The 17,850-nt window shown below is 37.8% G+C and overlaps 2 protein-coding genes across 2 annotated transcripts; both read right to left on the bottom strand.

Moving 5' to 3' along the window:
• Nucleotides 1-70: 70 nt before the first annotated feature.
• Nucleotides 71-9,909, bottom strand: slc25a55b (solute carrier family 25 member 55b). Its single transcript, XM_051659878.1, has 9 exons — nucleotides 9,792-9,909; nucleotides 9,279-9,404; nucleotides 8,469-8,524; nucleotides 7,929-8,019; nucleotides 5,862-5,980; nucleotides 5,420-5,612; nucleotides 2,907-3,061; nucleotides 2,727-2,802; nucleotides 71-2,634 (listed from the first exon to the last, which is right to left on the bottom strand). The coding sequence occupies exons 1-9, from the start codon at nucleotides 9,809-9,811 to the stop codon at nucleotides 2,475-2,477; spliced, it is 996 nt and encodes a 331-aa protein (XP_051515838.1). The 5' UTR covers nucleotides 9,812-9,909; the 3' UTR covers nucleotides 71-2,474.
• Nucleotides 9,910-12,611: 2,702 nt separating this feature from the next.
• On the bottom strand, nucleotides 12,612-15,557 carry LOC127418956 (thyrotropin subunit beta). Its single transcript, XM_051659905.1, has 2 exons — nucleotides 15,356-15,557; nucleotides 12,612-12,851 (listed from the first exon to the last, which is right to left on the bottom strand). The coding sequence occupies exons 1-2, from the start codon at nucleotides 15,503-15,505 to the stop codon at nucleotides 12,612-12,614; spliced, it is 390 nt and encodes a 129-aa protein (XP_051515865.1). The 5' UTR covers nucleotides 15,506-15,557.
• Between the last annotated feature and the right edge of the window lie 2,293 nt (nucleotides 15,558-17,850).

The raw sequence follows: 17,850 nt of genomic DNA, 5'->3' as shown, positions 1-17,850 counted from the left end.
TCAAAACCTATGAAATATACATATTCACACACTAAGTGCAAAAGTGGAATTAATTAGAACAAAACACACATTGATCTTAAATTGATTAATTTATTTTAGTTTTTCATGGTCATTGTGCCTTTTTGTACACTTACACTTACTATGAAGTGTGTGCCACACTTGATCCACAACTTCTGAGCTGCTTGGAATGGTATAAGATGTGTACACACCTGTTTCAAGCTCTGAGTATGAGAATTCTACAAGTTTAGGCAGGACAGAATTTATTCTGAACGTAATAAATTAACACACACACTGACCAGCTAGCCAATCTCCTCTTCAACGGGAATCAAACATCCTGTCTCTATTTGTGTCTCTTCAGAGTCATGTTTCTTTTATAACAATGTCCCCATAGAAGTGTGTTCATGCTAATTTCCTAGTCTTAACTAAAACCAGCCTAAGCTGGTCTTAGCTGGTCTCTCAGCCTGGCCAGTATGGTCTGCTGGATGGTTTTAAGGGGTTTTAGCCACTTTTCAGCAGGTTAGGCTAGGAGACCATCTGGCCACCAAGCTAAACTAGCCAAACACCAGCTTGGCCAAGCAGGGAAACCAGCTAGACCAGTTGGGGCATGCTGGGAGACCAGCTTGCACAGCTAAACCAGCTAAGACCAGCAAACCATTGTAGGCTGATTTAAAGCTATTTTTTGCAGGGCTGTCCTCCCACACTTACAAAATGTCAAAAGAATGGTTGCACAAACTGTTAATGGAGGACATGAGTATGAAAATATCCAACAATGTTGAAGATTTTCTGGCCCTCTTAGCACATGAATCAAGACTGTACATTTACAAATAAACCCTCACTGAGGATAAACCTGATAGTCCCTGGACATTCATTTTCAACAGAATAAGAAACGTACCCATTTGCAATGCTGTTATATCTTCCTAATAAGCCAGTAAACATGTTTGCATGTAAGGACATAAGCTTAAATGGTTACATTTTACAATAAGGTCCTATTTGTTAACATTAATAAATGAATTAGATGCCATAAACTAAAAAATAACAATATTATCATGTATCAATTTTGGTTAATGTTAATTAAATTTTTTCTGTTGTAATTCAAGTTAGCTGATCATGTATCAGCTGATGTTAACATACTGTATATACATTTTAATTTAAAAAATGTATGAGTATATGAGGGAATTAACATTAATAAAGATTAATAAGTTATGAAAAAATGTTATTCATTGTTAACTAACATAATTAACTAATGTTATAATACAACCTTATTGTAAAGTGTTAACACTTAAACTCAAAGCTAATCACAGTCTTCTTAAAAAAATACTTGTTTTCAGATATTTAGTCACATTATAGCTGCCTTGGTCTTTTAAATTTAATTCAGGTGTGTGGCAGGGTGGAGGGCGGGGCCTAGTCGTGATTCCACACACCCGGCCCCTAATTAGGCTGATGAAGCCCGAGAGGGATAAGGTCGACCAGAGACGGCAGTGCGACAGAGAGAGAGTTACAGACAGCTGTCCGAAAACTGTGTGTGTGTGTGTGTGTGTGTGTGTGTGTGTGTGTGTGTGTGTGTGTCTTTTGGTTTAAGTTTCTCATTAAAATATTATTTATATTGTAAAGACGGTTATCGTCTCCTCCTTTCCATTTACCTGTTACACTGGTGCCGAAACCCGGGAAGGAGGAGGGATGCACTGTAGTAGAGTCCTCGCCATTACCATCCACCCAAACGGAGCAGCCGCGGCCATCCGCTGGGGGACGGAGGAGCCCGGCCACCTGAGATCGGAGGAAGGTCTGCCGACCGCGAGGGGAGGAGGGGCTCCTAACCAACCGCCTGGAGCAGTCAGGGCCGCTGCCAGGGGCAGAGGAGACTCCTACCAGCCGCTGAAAATGCGGCGGGGTGTTCCGTCCACCAGGGGCCGGAGGAGTGGCCGAGGACCAGACTACAGCGTATCGGAGAACCGGCGAGTAAATCATTATTATTTTTTCTCTCTCTCTCTCTCTCCTCTCTCTCTCCCACAGCCACTCCACGTTGGCCTTTCCCTCTCTTTTTAAGTATTATTTTTATTATATTTTAAGTTGGTATCATCATGTATGTGTATGTACTGTGTTTTTTGTTGTTGTTGTTTTTCCTCCCCTTGTCCCCTCCCAGTTCTGGGTAGGCGGGGATGACCTGCCGGCAAGGGGGGGGGGGTAGGTTATGCCGGGGACTCCCAGGCCTGAGAGAACGAGGGAGGAACGTGGCATGGCGAAGGGCAGGGCCGAGTCGTGATTCCACACACCCGGCCCCTAATTAGGCTGATGAAGCCTGAGAGGGATAAGGCCAACTGGAGATGGCAGTGCGACAGAGAGACAGCTCTCTGACACCTGTGTGTGTGTCTTTTGGTTTAAGTTTCTCATTAAAATATTATTTATATTGTAAAGCCGGTTCTCGCCTCCTCCTTTCCATTTACCTGTTACAAGGTGGTTTTATACTGTGAAGATGTTTAGACAGAGTAAAGGTTGAATGGGGTCTGTCCCAAGAGGAACTCTCCAACACCAATAAAATAAACAACTTGAGCAATTCCAAAGAGCGGAGCAATGACCAGTGCCCTGCAGCTGGCACCTTTCAGGAAAGCAGTCGGCCCTTCTTTCCGCATGATCTTTCTGTATGAAGAAAGAGCAACATCATTTATATTATATAAGGGGAACCAACAATGGATTTATGATTGATATTTAATACCTTATGGTTACTGTACCTGATGCAGTCTGTCACACCATTGTAGGTGTCTTCGTTTGCACTTTTATTGAGCGACTGCAACCTGGTCTTCACCACTGGATAGTGATGGGTTCAACCTTTAGTCTAAGTCTTTGCACATACACTAACAACATCTGCTCAAAAATATATATTTAAAAAAAAACTTGAAACCCACACTCACCATCGCAAGGGCTGACTGCCACAGCTGCTGTACATCCAGCTACACAGCCTGAAATAAAGGACCAATAAAATGGCGCATTCTCATCCTCAGATGACTTGCCCAGTTGGTTGAGGTGGGCAAAGAGAGGAAAGTAAACCACAGAGAATGGGATGTCCCTGTAAGAAAAAAGATGCAGGAACTGAGTTACTACCAATAATGTTGCACAAGATTTACCCAAGTAGGACATCTATACTATAACCCTAACAACTGTCAAAATTAAAAGATACTCAAAGCACCATTTGGGGTTCCTTAGCTGAAAAACCAGAGGAACCGTGTAGAGATCCTCTAGACATCCTTTTTCATTCTCTGAGAAACCTACTCTTAGTTCCTGCAAGAACTCTAAAGAACTCAAAGTACTGTCAATGGTCTCTTCAGTAACCCCATCATAAGGGAAAGACATTGAGGCACTTGAAATATATATTGAAGCTCCTTGACTAAGTAAATAAGATGTTTGAGACTCCTTGAAACAATGTCTGGAGGGTTATGCCAGTGTGGCATGTGAGGAACCCCAAATGGTGCCTCAAAGATTGTTTAATTTTTACAGTGTAGAATCAAGGAGGCATAACACATCAACAATGTTCCAATTATACAGCCTAACCTTATCCATAACCCTACACTCTGAGAAAAAAGTACTTACAGTAACTATGCATTTTAAGGTACAGTATAAGGGCTGTCACTGGAGTGGTACCCCTTAAAGGGTTCTTTTTTGTACCTTGTTTGGGGTTACTCAATTGTACCCATTTGGGGGGAAAAGTATTGTGTAGAAACAGTTTTGTTCCCAGAGGATCAAAATGAATTAAAGTACCTTTAAAGGTACATAACAGGTCCTTGGAGTACAAATATGCACCCAAAATGGGTTAAAAAAATAACTAGAAGTACAAAAAAGTTTCCCTTGAGGGTACAACCCCACTAACTGCCCTTGTACCTTAAAATGTACAGTTGTTTCTAAGAGTGTAACCCACCTCTAAAATCATAGGGGTGTAAAGGTTTTACCTACAGTATGAGAGAATCATAGGTAAATAAGAAGCCCCTAACCCTATCCCCAATCCTAACCATAACCAACCCTTATAAAAAGTGATGGGTTAACAATGCTCCAATCGGACAGTTATAGTCCTAACCCTGACCATAATGCAATCCTTGCCCTAACACTAACTTTAACCTACCCTTATAATCTGAGAGAAATTATAGCTTCATCTGAATGTTGTTCACACCCCAACCCTAAACCTATCCCTATAATCTGATTATTTAATTGCAGTGTTCTTTCAGGACCAACAAGGTCACTGATGTCCCTAGGAGCATGTCTTACTTGGGTAACCCAAGTTAAGACAATATAGTATGTCATCTCTAGCATTGCTATATTCCAGAGCCATTTCTTTATGCTTATTATAATGCTTGTAGTGTTTTGGCTGTTTTGAATGTGTTATTTAGAGTTTGTTTGCCTCAAGCCACAACTGCAGTTTGGAATATGGAAACTGGATTGGGTTGTAATGGAAGATCTTTGCATTAGAGCCATACAGGGGTTAAATTGGGATTTCTGAGGAGGGGAAACCCAACCACCGCACTGCACCCCTTTAAAACAGTGCTGCTCTAGGTGAATATGAATGAATGAATGTTAAATTTATATAGTGCTTTTCTGACACTACACTCAAAGCGCTTCACATAGTAAACAGGGGACTCTCCTCAACTACCACCAGTGTGCAGCATCCACACGGATGATGCGACGGCAGACATAAAGCACCAGAACGCTCACCACACACCAGCTGTTGGTGGAGAGGAGAGAGCAGAGAGATACAGCCAGTTAATGGAGGGGGATTATTAGGAGGCCATGATTGATAAAGGCCCATGGGGGGAATTTGGCCAGGACACCGAGGTTACACCCCTACTCTTTATGAGAAGTGCACTGGGATTTTTAATGATTACAGAGAGTCAGGACCTTGGTTCAATGTCTCATCCAAAAGACAGTGCCTTTTTACAGTACAGCGTCCCCGTCATTGTATTGGGGTGTTAGGGCCCACACAGACCGCAGGGTGAGCACCCCCTCTGGCCTCACTAATACCTCTTCCAGCAGCAAGCTTAGTTTTCCACCCAGGAGGTCTCCCATCAAGATACTGACCAGGCTCAACCCTACTTGGCTTTAGTGGGTAACTGGGTGAAAGCAGCAGGGTGATATGACTGCCAGCACAATATAGCAGACCAGGTTCCGACACAGACTAGATGGAAGCATATGATTATGTAATTAACTTTAAAGAACATTAAAGGTGTCTTCGAGCGAGCACACTTGCTAAATGGAGATGGAATGCATAAAGAAAATGAACTGTCACCTGCCTGCAGGAAAAACAAAAAAGTGACAAACAAACCGCCAATATTTTCTTATTTTTTTAATCAAAGGAGCCAGAACTCCTTTCCGGACCGTTCCATCCCATTAACCCCTGGATCCATAGTGTTCACATTAGTGTTCCAGGGTGAAGTTTTACCTCATGAGAGTTGCTCCTAGTCCTTTGTACAGTCCTTGGATGCCCTTTGTACGAAGTAGTTCCTGGGTAATCTGAATGGCTGACACTTTTCTTATTGAAGACACAGGACCTACACTGTACGAGTAGTTCAGGACTGGACTGGCCCCTCCAAGTTTCATAGTGTGGAGCATGGTTAGCTTCCTCTGCTGGGCCACTGTGAAAAAATGATGCAGCCTTTGAAATAACTTGTTTAACAACAAAATACTTACGATTTTACTTAATCTTAGAAAGCTTGTTGGGGACACCTGGAAGTTTCAATACGTTTTTGGTACATGACAGAAAGGAGGGAATCTGCTAATTTGATGACTGAATATAAAATAGCCTAAATATTTTATGAGAATATTAAAATTCTTGATTCATCATGCTTGAAGGACATCGGTTGAATCAGTTATGTGTTCCTCACCAAGTCTACCCGCATCCTGAAGCTGGATCTTGAGCATTTCCATAGGGGTTGTTATTATAACCTGACACATCCCTGCCCCACAGCCAGCCAGCATCTCCTGAAACACGCTCAGCTTGAGCCTGCAATAAGATGTATTATTCACCCTCTATCAACAGGTTGTTTTTTTCATTAAAGTAGTACAGTGCTGTGGAAAAGCATTTGCCCCCATCCTGATTTCTTCTGTTTTTGTGTATATCTCACACTAAATAGTTTCAAAAATTCAAACAAAATCTAACATAAAACAAAGGCAATCTGAGTAAACACAAAATACAGTTTTAAAGTTATCCAATACCAACTGGGCCTGAGTGAAAAAGTATTTTCCCTTAGTTACTAAATCCCCAAATCTATGAAACTGCATTCATAATGGGGTTAAACTAAACACACCCAGGCCTGATTACTGCCAGCCCTGCTCAATCAAATCAACACCTAAATAGAACATTTTCAGCAGCATGAACTTGGCCAAAAGGTCTCAACCAGTAGCATACTTGAACAAGGTCAAAAGTGTGTGTGTCTGTGTGTGCGGTCTGCATGTCGTTACATGGACTTTGTTTATGTTGTAGTGTTTGACAGTTGTCACATGCCGGCACGCATGTGTTGCCCTTCTGGGTAATCAGCGGTTCATGTGTGTGATTGTTCTCACCTGTGTGTCATTCAGTGGCATGTATATCTTTCCTCTCTGTGCGGCTTTTTGTTGCTGGTTTATCTCAAGACTGCATAGTCTGTTCAAGTCCCCTGTTAGTAGTAAGAAGAAGTATAGTTTGATTATTTTCTCGAGTGATTGTCTGCTCTCTGTCTTTTCTGTTTGTGTTCTCTTAGCGATCGTCCGCTTCCTACCTTAGTTTCAACATTGTTCTTCCTGTCTGCTGTCAGCCCAGTGTCTGTCTTCTCTATCTCCTCTCAGACCCTGTGGACCTGGCGGTATCTATCTCTCTCTGGGCCAGCTGGTCATTGGAGGAGCTTGCCTACCTGGTTCGGCTCATCGTTTATCTTCGCGAGCCATCGGCAGAATCAGGTCTAAGCCTCTGTGGGCGGTTCCAGTTAATCATCTCCTTCCATGCTGGATTCTGTCATTTTAAATAATAAATTAACTTGCCTGCACTTTGGGTTTGCGAGTGTTTCATGACAACTATTAGAAAGACACTGGTCCAAAATGCCATCCATGGAAGAGTGGCAACGCGAAAATTACTGCTAACCCAGAAGAACATTAAGGCTTGTCTGAATTTTGCCAAAACACACCTTGATGATCCTCAAACCTTTTGTGAGAATGTTCTGTGGACTGATGAGTTGAAAGTGGAACTGTTTGGAACACAAGGGTCCCGTTACATCTGGCGTTAATCAAACACAGAATTCCACAAAAAGAACATTTTACCTGTGGTCAAGCATGGTGGTGGTAGTGTGATGGTGTGGGGATGCTTTGTTGCTTCAGAGCCAGGGCGAATTGCAATAATTGAGGGAAACATGAATACTGCTTTCTTCCAGAAAATCCTGAAGGAGAACATCCGGTCATCAGTCCGTGAGTTGAAGCTCAAGCGCAACTGGATTATGCAGCAAGACAATGATCCAAAGCATAGGAGTAAGTCCACCTCTGAATGGCTCAAAAGAATCAAATTTAAAGTTTTGGAGTGGCCTAGTCAAAGACTTCAACCCGATTGAGATGCTGTGGCAGGACCTTTAATGGGCAGTTCATGCTCGAAAACCCTCCAATGTGACTGAACTAAAGCAGTTCTGAAAAGAAGAATGGGCCAAAGTTCCACCATATTGTTGTGAAAGACTGATCTCCAGTTATCGGAAGCATTTGGTTACAGTTGTTGCTGCTAAAGGTGGCACAACTAGCTATTAAGTTTAAGGGGGCAGTTAGTTTTTCACATGAGTGATATAGGTGTTGGATAACTTTTTTGCTTCAATAAAAAATATCTAAAACAATTTAGTATGAAAAATACACAAAAACAGAAGAAATCAGGATGGGGCAAATACTTTTCCACAGCAATGTATAGTGTAAATATCTTAATAGAAGCTGAGGGAACTTACTCTCCTCTGCTGAGCCGCTGACGGAAGAGATCATTGGCGGCCAGTTTGATGGCCTTCTCAGGGGTCACCAGTGTCAGGTTGACTGCTGCACCTATAGGAAGCAAAGGAACTGAGTAGTCAATTAATGATATATTTTGTTTACTGCTACAAAGGTGTTTTGTATGAAATGTTAGAGGAGAATTCTTTCTTTGGACCCCTCATTACTTCTGACAGTGAATCAATATGATAATCACATATCATAAGAATCAGTTTTTGCCAACTGTTTCAAATAACAAGTCAAGGCATATAGTCAAGGAAACACCCATGTCAGTCAATTTGCTTTAAATAAAATAAATGACTTCCCCAAGCTAATGTAATTTATATAAAGTGTTGAAAAGAAAATGATGTCACTTTGTGAAGTGAGATGCCCTCAGGCGTTTGAATTTTAGGTTAAGTTAAACGTGAATGATTGATTATGAGATTAAGGTATTTTTCTTTTCTTTTTTTTTTTCTTTTTTAAAAAACAAAAAACAAAAAAACATATCAACTTAAACACCTTACCTCTGTACATCCCAAAGTAGCCCTCAGAATGAACAGTCTTTATCAGACAATCCATCCTAATTAAAGAAACAAGAATATATTATTTGTCTCTGCTGTGCTGAATCTAGGAACACACACATATACAGTCACACACACCAAGAATGGGCACTAAAATAAAATTAAGAGACTGAATAAGACCTGCCCCTTTCACTCATCCATAGTTTTCTGAGAAAGACAAACTAGTTTTAAATTTTTCCATGACAGGTAATCATCTTACTTACCTTCCAGGAACTATCTCTCTAAGAGTCTACATTGTGGTTTGCTTTTTCTTTCCTTGCAGTAAAGGGTTTAGTGTAAGTTTTAGAGTCCTTTTTTTTTTTTTTTGATTGGTGCATTTTTGTGAATGCTTAAATAAAATCATCCTAATGTCTAGTAAAACTATCTATGCATCCATAAAATTATATACATTTTCTTGAGAGGCAAAATTGCATTTAGTAGTAAAACCTGATTTCAGAAAATAAACTAGTTTGTTTTTTTCTTGTCTGAAGCATAAACCTTACTAAAATTTGGTATACCTATTTATGCTTTGTAGGAATAATTTACGTATAAATAAATATGTAAATAAATAAATAAAATTCTAATGGGGTAAGAAAAATACACTTATATCAAGATATATTCTCTGGAAACAATTATTATTATAAAACATATCTTGTTTTATGGATGTTCAGATATTTTTACTAGAAAACAATACTGAAATACTGATTGAGGAAAATTATTTTTACAGTAACATTAAATTAAAATAGTGGCTACAAATGTGGAGTCTAAACGTACATATTTTTGTAGACCTGTTGGTTGCCTCTTTGGTTCTGGAGCCTTGTCTTGGCTAGATCTATGGGGAACACACAGGTAACACCAACTAATCCAGCAACTCCACCATTGATGAGCTTTGCAGGAAGGCTAGAAGGAAACAGAAAAAAAAAAAAGTAAGTTCAAACCCATTCAGTGAGTCCTAATCCATTCATCCATTTTACAATCATGACTGTACAAAATTAAGTCACTGCTTTAAAATATCTTTTGTTTCATAGAAGGTAAAGAATGAAATGACAAAAGAAGCAAACATCATTGCACTAGTGATGTGCTTAAGATCTTGTCATTGGTGTAAACATGATGAGTCAGGTTGACACGTTCATTTAATTGGCAAACCGCTCAGTTAACATGTCACATTCACAGCATGTAAAATACTTGAATTAAACATTTGATTTTAGTTTAGACTAATAAAATAGAGCCAAAGTATTGAAAGGTTTTGTGGTGAATACATTCCAAAACAGAGTGCTGGTTCCATACCTGATTGGTTGTTGAGTCATGCTGAGAAGTTGGTAGTTTGGTCTGAAGGACTGAGGTAGACAGAGGAGCAGTCACTGTGCTAAGGAGTGTAGAGGGCTTATATACTCTTACCCCTCCCTGGAGCTCCAGGCAAAACAGTCGCTGTCACTGCCTCACTGTATGTCTTCGTAATGACTGACAGAACGGCCAATCAGAAGAGGAGGATCCTCTTACAGCAAACATGCAAAGAGACACATACACTCTCACACATATACACATACCTAAGAGCAAGTCAAGTATCTGAGAATATGCAAAACTTCCAGAGTAAAGGTCTGAAATACAGTTTTAATTCAAGTTCTTTAAGCATGATGGATTTTCTCCAAAGTGTTGTCTTACATTTTCTGTCAAACTTGGATTGATTCTAAATTATCTTGCATTTGGGGGGGATTTTCTAATTGTTATTTTCAAGCATTTTCTTCACTCTAAGCAAAACAGGATACATTAGGGTACATATCCTGTATTTCAATACAGTGTCCCTTTCTATTAGTAATATCTTTGAAAGTGTATTTTATATAACTTGCAAAGTACCGTACCATTCTATAACTTTGAGGGTACAAATTCTAGATAAGTGCATTATTGTTTGAGTACACATTATGAATGGATTTACATACAGTTTCTGGGCTCAACCCAAGGTGCAATGGTTGGGCACTTTTAAAAACGAATGAACACAGATAGCAAAACCTCTCCAGATGCTGCAATAAAAGTAAAAAAAAATACATAAATATAAATAAATGAAATAACTGCACTTTACCTTGACCTAATTACTTCAGCTTTTATTTTGCGGCAATGTTGAAATGTTAATATGCATTAATGGATTTCTTTTAAGGCTTTTACTTGTTCTTTTTGTTGCAAATTTGACAATTTACATTTTTAATAGTTAAAATGACCGTGATTGTGAATCTGTACTATAATTGTTTCCGTATAATAACAATAATAATAATAATAATAATAATAATACAAATAAATTGCCAAAATACAATATATACTTCATTGTTCTTATTGAAAAACAAACGAGAAGCAATCAAAAAGGAACATTTTAAATAAGTTTGTCACTCTGGTACCTTAAAGGAAACATTTTTATGCCTTCAGTAAATGTACAACATTTGTACCAACAAGCTTAAAACAACAGGGAGATTTTTATAATAAAATAGTATACTTACTGTATCTTAACTAGTCACCCCAAGGTTCTACATTCAAACCCTGCAAAGGGCCATCCACAAACCATTATTATTGTGCTCTTGATCAAGACACTTAACCTCTGAAGAACTTTCTGTTGCTCAAGGGGGGCAGTTCCTGTGATTTGTTTTCTTTAAGTTATTGAGCATTACATTAAATAGTAAGTAAGCACACATTTTTGCTGTCTATTTCCTTTAATATACAAATTGCAGAGGTACCTATTTGTTTCCTTATCTAAAGGAACAATTCTACCCCCTGCAAGGGTACCACCACAGTGAAAAGTTTATGAACAATTTTAAGTATATTGAGGAATTTCTTACTGCGAATTGTAAAACATGGCTGTCTGTTTTTGTGGTTTTAAATCAAGTTGTGTTAAATCAATTTTAAGCATCTCAATACCCATTCAAGATGTCTTTGTTTACAGGATAACCATTTCAGAATACACAAGACAATGTTAATAAATTTATGTAAACAATGAGCAAGTTCAAGTCAAGTCATTTTTATTTTTATAGGCTAGTGCTTTTCAAAATACACATATTTTTTTTTTTTTTTTTTTTGCGGTTCTCTTTAATGGTTATCAGTTGTTTTGTTTACTTGGCATTCCGCTGAGGATTCTTAATACACCAAAGAACCTCTCATGTAGAACCGCATATGCTGTTAATTAGAGATGGCCTAATTCTATATGGCATAAAATTATATTCTGATTGTATGTGTTCCACGTCCCAAACTGCAGAACTAACGAAACACTGAAATTAGTGTTTGCTCATTTCTTTTCTCTGTTAAAGGTCAACTTGGTATGTGTGATACTACACAGTTTTATAATACATTTATTATAATAGATTTAGTTTGATCTCTTTTTTTGTCTATTCTGCTTCTTTGCTTTTTTTTTTTTTTTTTTTTTTTGTACATTATTCTGTAGGTTGATTGGTGAAATTAACTTGTTGAATATTTAAACTGATTTCAAAATAAAATGTCCACAATTTGTATTCAGTTTGCATAATATAGAAATATAGTGAATTATACAATTGATTTTTATTTTCTAGTTTCCACAGCAGTTTTTATATATTCCTTCTGACTGAAAAATAAAATGTGTAAGTCATTGTATCAGTAAACAATCTTTAAATACATTCCTGACAAAGTGTTTTTTTTTTGTTTTTTTTTCAAACATTTGAATTCAAATTTTGTGTTCAAAAAGGTTCTTTGAGGCTAGATTTTAGACCATAAAATCACATGCACACTTAGTTGCAAAACTGCAATTAATTTGGTAATATATTCATAAAGGCCTTCTCAGAGATTAAATTAAACAAGCAATTTTTTCAGATGGTGTCAAGGGTTACGGAAGTATAAGCATGCTGTGAAAAAAAGGTTTTATTGATATTAAGAGGAATATTTTTTATTTATTGTTTTTTTATTTTTTTTACTCGTTATTTTTCTGTTTTTTGCATGTTTTAAATAACATGAAAAAAAAAATACTCCATTAGCTTGTAAGGTCTTCTCTTTCATTTTCTCAGTTAAAACCCTACAGTAATAGAAGACTAAAAATAAGTCATCAGAAAAAAATATAGATATATTTGTGTGAGGGGGGGAAACCTCCATGGTTTCATTTCAGACATGCAGCAGGTGCTCAGAGCATTTGCTGGCGGTGTGTTTCGGCTTGCAGACACTCTCATTCTTGGCAGTGTTGCATTTTGTGCAGCGGCAATGGTGTGCCACCGGATAAAAGAAGAAGGGGTCAATGTGAACGAGACAGCCGGGCATCTTCGCAGAATGATAGACCAGAGAGTGATGCATACATCCTCTCTGAATCAGGAAACACTTGCCCACAAATCCTCTAACGTTTGTATCCTGTCACACACAGAAAGCACCATTTTAAGTGGTCCGAGAGGAAATGTAATATAACATGTTGTTTTTTTTCAACATGGAGAATATGTAGAAAAATAGCAATTTATAACTTGAAGTTTCTGTTTACAGGTTCTGAATGTGTCTCATTATTGGTAAACTAAAAACAAATAATTTAATAATAATCATTTCTCGTTTCTTCATATCTTCTATCTCTTTGTCTTGCACTCTCTAGCCCTGTTCACACATGCAGCGACTTTATCGCTTGAAGTCGCTAGTCTCTGTACTGTGAAGTCGCTAGTGGGCATTCCCAATGCTGATGCTCTAACGTTATTGGTGGACTTTTTTGAAAATATGAACACAGATGAGACAGATTGCTGGTAAAACTAAGATATCATTATTATTTGAAAGGGAATCAGTTTTCTTGCTGCTAAAACTGCACGTTCTGCAGGGGAGAGTGTTTTTATATTAACTACAGCAGTGCTTAATGCATCATAACATTAATAAGAGGAACAAACTATCAATGTATGAATCAGACTCTCTCAGACTGCCGACAATTTATTTTTCACACATAATTTTTTTTATTATTATTATTATTATATCCATGTATGCATTTACAGACAAATCATATAGAATATTAAAATCGCTCACAGAAATTTTAACTTCTCTGTCTTGTCTGCACTCGACAGTGTTGTCTCAAAGGAGACGGATGATGTGAGCTCCACTGACACCGTCTTCACTCCTATTGGTAGTAACTGCCGAAAGTCGCTCCTCATTTGCATAAAGTTCAACTTTTCTCAACTTTTTTGAATTTGCTGGACACGCCCACATCTAGTCGCCAACGGTCGCTGGTGTCGCCGGAAGTCACCAGCTCTTATTGAAAATTAATAAGATCATGTTGCTTTGTCGCTACATGTGTGAATGGGCATTCTCTCTCACAAACACACACTCTATACAGTACATAAAACAAGTTCATACTACATATTAAGCAAACAAGTATTCACATGTAAAATTATATTTTAAAAATATATTGGTTGATACTTAATGGTTCAAAGTATTTTAATGATTTATATTTATATATAGAGACCAAATGCACTCAAGAGTTGTACCCAGCCGACATAAGGAGACCTTCTTATAGAAATCACAATTTGTTTGCCAAAAAATGCCTCATACAAAATCAAACATAGAACATGTTCTTTAAAAACAACATGCCAGCAAATCAAAACTTATTTTATTGTTGCCATTCAAATCTTTTGGTTGTATATCAAATCTATATTCCAGTTTAAATTTGTCAGAAAACACCCTCAACAAATTTTGTGGGCATTGCACAAACCCCCACCCCACCCACAAGTGCAATCCAAAGAATGCATTTAAATGCGCTTACTCTTGCCCGTATAATTCCCAAGTATAATTTGATTATTAAAAAACAAATAATAATAATTACTGTTATACTTTTTTTTTTTTTTTTTTTTTTGCCAGTGAAGAAGAAATTTGGTAGCACTTTATTTTACAGAACTGTTCTACATTTCCATACTACATTATTACAGTAACTACAGTAATTATTAGTTACTAAATCTAACCCTAACCTTAACCCATATTAAGTACATGAAGTTACCTAATAACACTCAGTAATTTCTTGGGTAAGTACACTGAAAGTACACGTACTGTAAAATAAAGTGCAACCAGAAAGTCTTTATTAAAATAAACCGTTGCATGTGAAGCTTTTGAAGAACAATAGGTAAAAACATTTCCACCTTAAAGATTATAAAAACAGTACACACAAAAAATACCAAGATGTCTTGATATTGCTGTTTGAAGTACCTTGAAGTACTATGAAAATATATCATATGAATATGCTGATAATTCAGTTCCAAAGTATTTATCAAAGTACCATGATCTGATACCATCACTGTGCCATACTAATACCGCAGTAGTCTACTTTTTTAAAGGGGATTTTCATACTTGTAAATAATATTAAGTAGCTTAAATGAAGCATGCTATTTTAGTCATGTAGTGTAATTAGCTTTCTCTAAAGTGTAGATTATCAGTTTTAGTTGAACTATTTCTTTCTGTCGAGTAGTTGGTGTACCATGTTATTGATCTCAAACTACAAAAGCTGGCAGTTCACTTTAGATGTTGGATCTCCAATTGGCAATAGTAAGTTAGTTTGACAGGACAGTTTTACTTTGCATTCTAATTGTCAACAGTATATATGGTTTAATATTTAAAGTTTTAAAAAGTTTTTACCAGTTAATACGTTTTTTCAGTTGTTACTATAACAAATTATTTCTACCTGACCTGATGCTTTAAAAAAAAAAACATTTGTTGGTGTAATCTAATGTAATCAGGTTGATTCAATAATTAATTAAGGACAGTTAATATAATCATTTATCATGAAACACAGTTTAGGTTACCTGACAAAACATTTTTTTACAATCTAGCGTAATTTAACACACTTATGGCAAATTGTGAACATCACACATAGAGATCTTGATTTGTTAGGCTCTTACCTGTGTGAAGCATGTTCCACTACACACGGTGGTGTTGATGGCCATGCAATGACCACACTCGTGTCTTTCCACATACAGGGTGTAGTTCTTCAGGGAGCAGGCCAGGAGCACATCTCCTCCCAACAGAAAAAGGAGACCGCAAAAGATCATCCCCACTTTCAGCCAGTACCTAGCCAAACTACTGTACAAAATCAGCCCAAAATGTTACTCTAGAAGTGCTGCTAAAATTAAAATTGCATCAGTGCACATCTGTCCTGTTCTGATCTGTGCTATTTGGAATCCTACATGTAAGTGTACAAAAAAATAATCTTTTTGACTAAAATTTGGACTGTGTCAAAGGTACTCCATTTGCTTTTAGACCCACATTAATCCCAAAAGATCCATGTGCCTCTTATCTTGCTCGGAAAGGAGGGTGGTCTTCAGGTTTGGTCTTCCACATTGGAAATTGTGTCACAGTCAACGTGACACCACAGCAAATAGCCACACACAGCCCCGTTCCAACATGTCTTGATGTAGCACGATGTGTACAGCACACTGTTAGACCTTACCAGGCTTTTTTACAGTAAAATACTGGCAACACTGTTGCCAGCTAGTCACTGTAATGAATCTTTAACAGTGAATAACTGGCAACAATGTCACTAATGGCTGGAGGGGGGCATGAATTAATCATTTGGCGCTAATAAATATAAGTCTCTTGCATTAGGTTGTCCACATCAGACAATTCAGCAGACCTTGGGCCTCCAGATTGAAACATTTCTAATATAACCTTTCTTTTCATTTCAAGAGAATCTGTGGTATCTCCATCCGGCATGGAGGTAGGTTGCCAATTAATGCATCCGTAACTGTCAACTTTACATCTAACTTTTTTGACTGTGCAGCTGTTCAGTTCTTGTTCTGCTGTGTTTCTTTTTTTTTTTTTGGGTTGATGAATCCTGTGTGCTACATTGTCTCTATTAACATGTTCTACTCTGGTTTTCAGCTGTCTTTGAAGTGAACTATAGCCTTTTCCCAGTTGTTCCCCTTCCTCTGAAAAGTCTCCAAATGTTAAGGGATGTTTAGAAACAATGTTTCTTGCCACTTCCCTGCAGTCAGCTAAGTTAGGGTTTGGGCAAAGTTCCCTCATGGCTGCCACAACAGTTCTTACAAATTCTCTCCTCGGTCCAAGTGGAGCCTTCTCCTTATTGGATGCTGCATGAAGAAGGGCTGCAGGCATGCAGTCCCAAGGAATTTGGAACATACTGAACCAATCAGAATTTGCAGAAGTGTAAGAAGTGGATGGCTGTTAGATAGGGAGTCAGGTGGTGGTAATGGGATGACTGTGATCTCAATTGCTGTTTCATCCACTTGGCCTCTAGATGCTTTGAAAAATACATACAGAGAAACAAATTCAAAAGTTTTACACTCTAAATAGACTCTACATTTTTTACATTTTGTTAGACTTTTATAATAACTTTTATAGTAACTATACATGGAACAGCTGTATGTAAGTTATTTCTGTTATGAGTGTTCTACAAAAAACGGCATACAAATTTAAAGGAATACGATGGTGAAAATAATGAGCAAAAACATGGTTTAGGAAAATGTTTTTATCTTACCTCTTTGTTTGAATTCCATTATTAGTTTTCGACATTGTATAGGGAATAAGAAGTCCTGAATATCTGTCACCTCTACTAGCGCAAGGTCCTGTGTCTTCTGAACACCCACCACAAAACAAAGATGATTGACCACAGTTTGCAGTTTGTTAAAGTCCAATTCTGGGAGAACTCTTTTTATTTCTTGTTGAATCAGCTCTGTGTCTGAAGTTAAAAAGAACACACTGAGTGATGTAATGACACCACAGAAAGGCCTGCCACATTATACACTGGAAGGGGATAATAATCCAAGAACGACTGTCAGCATTAACACACACATACTTTGGATCAGAGCTGTGCAGAGAGTGAAGGTCAGACAAAAGCACAGATTCATACAGTTCAACAACAAAGTAGACATCGGTTGGACTAATGAGTATCACTGATATTTTTCCAAAGATATAACCACAGCTGTTGTGGTCTACAACAACAAGTCCATTAGTATATTTGGTTCCTTTATAAACAACCCCTGATACCTCTGAAGTACTCTGAGTGACACAGTTAGCTGTCCTTATTGCATTTTGTATTTTTGTATTGTATAACTGGCCATTGTGTTCATGTGCTTCACTGACAGACTGAATGTTAGGAGGAAACAACTGGCCACAAGCTAGATAGGACTGGAGCAACTGGTGCCTTTCTGCCAAAGTTTTACAAAGATGCACAAAATTGTGCAGTTTTCTTGCGTTCTTAAAGTTCTTAAAATATAAATGTTTACTTTCAAACCTGAGGGTCCACAAGCGAATCAATGGTCCAAACCGTAGTATAAGGTCTGCATAGCGCAACAAGTAATGATGCTTTGCTTTCAGACTCTCATCAGGAAACAAGGTACTTCTTACAGAGACATATTCTTATGTTAAAAACTTGAGG

This window comes from Myxocyprinus asiaticus, chromosome 28 (assembly GCF_019703515.2).
Source record: "Myxocyprinus asiaticus isolate MX2 ecotype Aquarium Trade chromosome 28, UBuf_Myxa_2, whole genome shotgun sequence".
Classification (NCBI taxonomy): domain Eukaryota; kingdom Metazoa; phylum Chordata; class Actinopteri; order Cypriniformes; family Catostomidae; genus Myxocyprinus; species Myxocyprinus asiaticus.
The sequence above is the reverse complement of the archived record's forward strand: the minus strand, read 5'-3'. Positions and strand labels throughout refer to the sequence as shown.

Excerpts from the sequence above, each read along its gene's own strand:
- slc25a55b (XM_051659878.1), bottom strand. The coding sequence starts at position 9,811 with ATGACTCAACAACCAATCAG. Across the intron at positions 8,525-9,278 it reads CAACAGGTCTACAAAAATAT|GATGGATTGTCTGATAAAGA; the intron begins GTACGTTTAGAC and ends TTCTTTAATTAG. Across the intron at positions 2,803-2,906 it reads GGCAGTCAGCCCTTGCGATG|TGGTGAAGACCAGGTTGCAG; the intron begins GTGAGTGTGGGT and ends ATCACTATCCAG.
- LOC127418956 (XM_051659905.1), bottom strand. The coding sequence starts at position 15,505 with ATGATCTTTTGCGGTCTCCTTTTTCTGTTGGGAGGAGATGTGCTCCTG. Across the intron at positions 12,852-15,355 it reads GTGGAACATGCTTCACACAG|GATACAAACGTTAGAGGATT; the intron begins GTAAGAGCCTAA and ends TGTGTGTGACAG.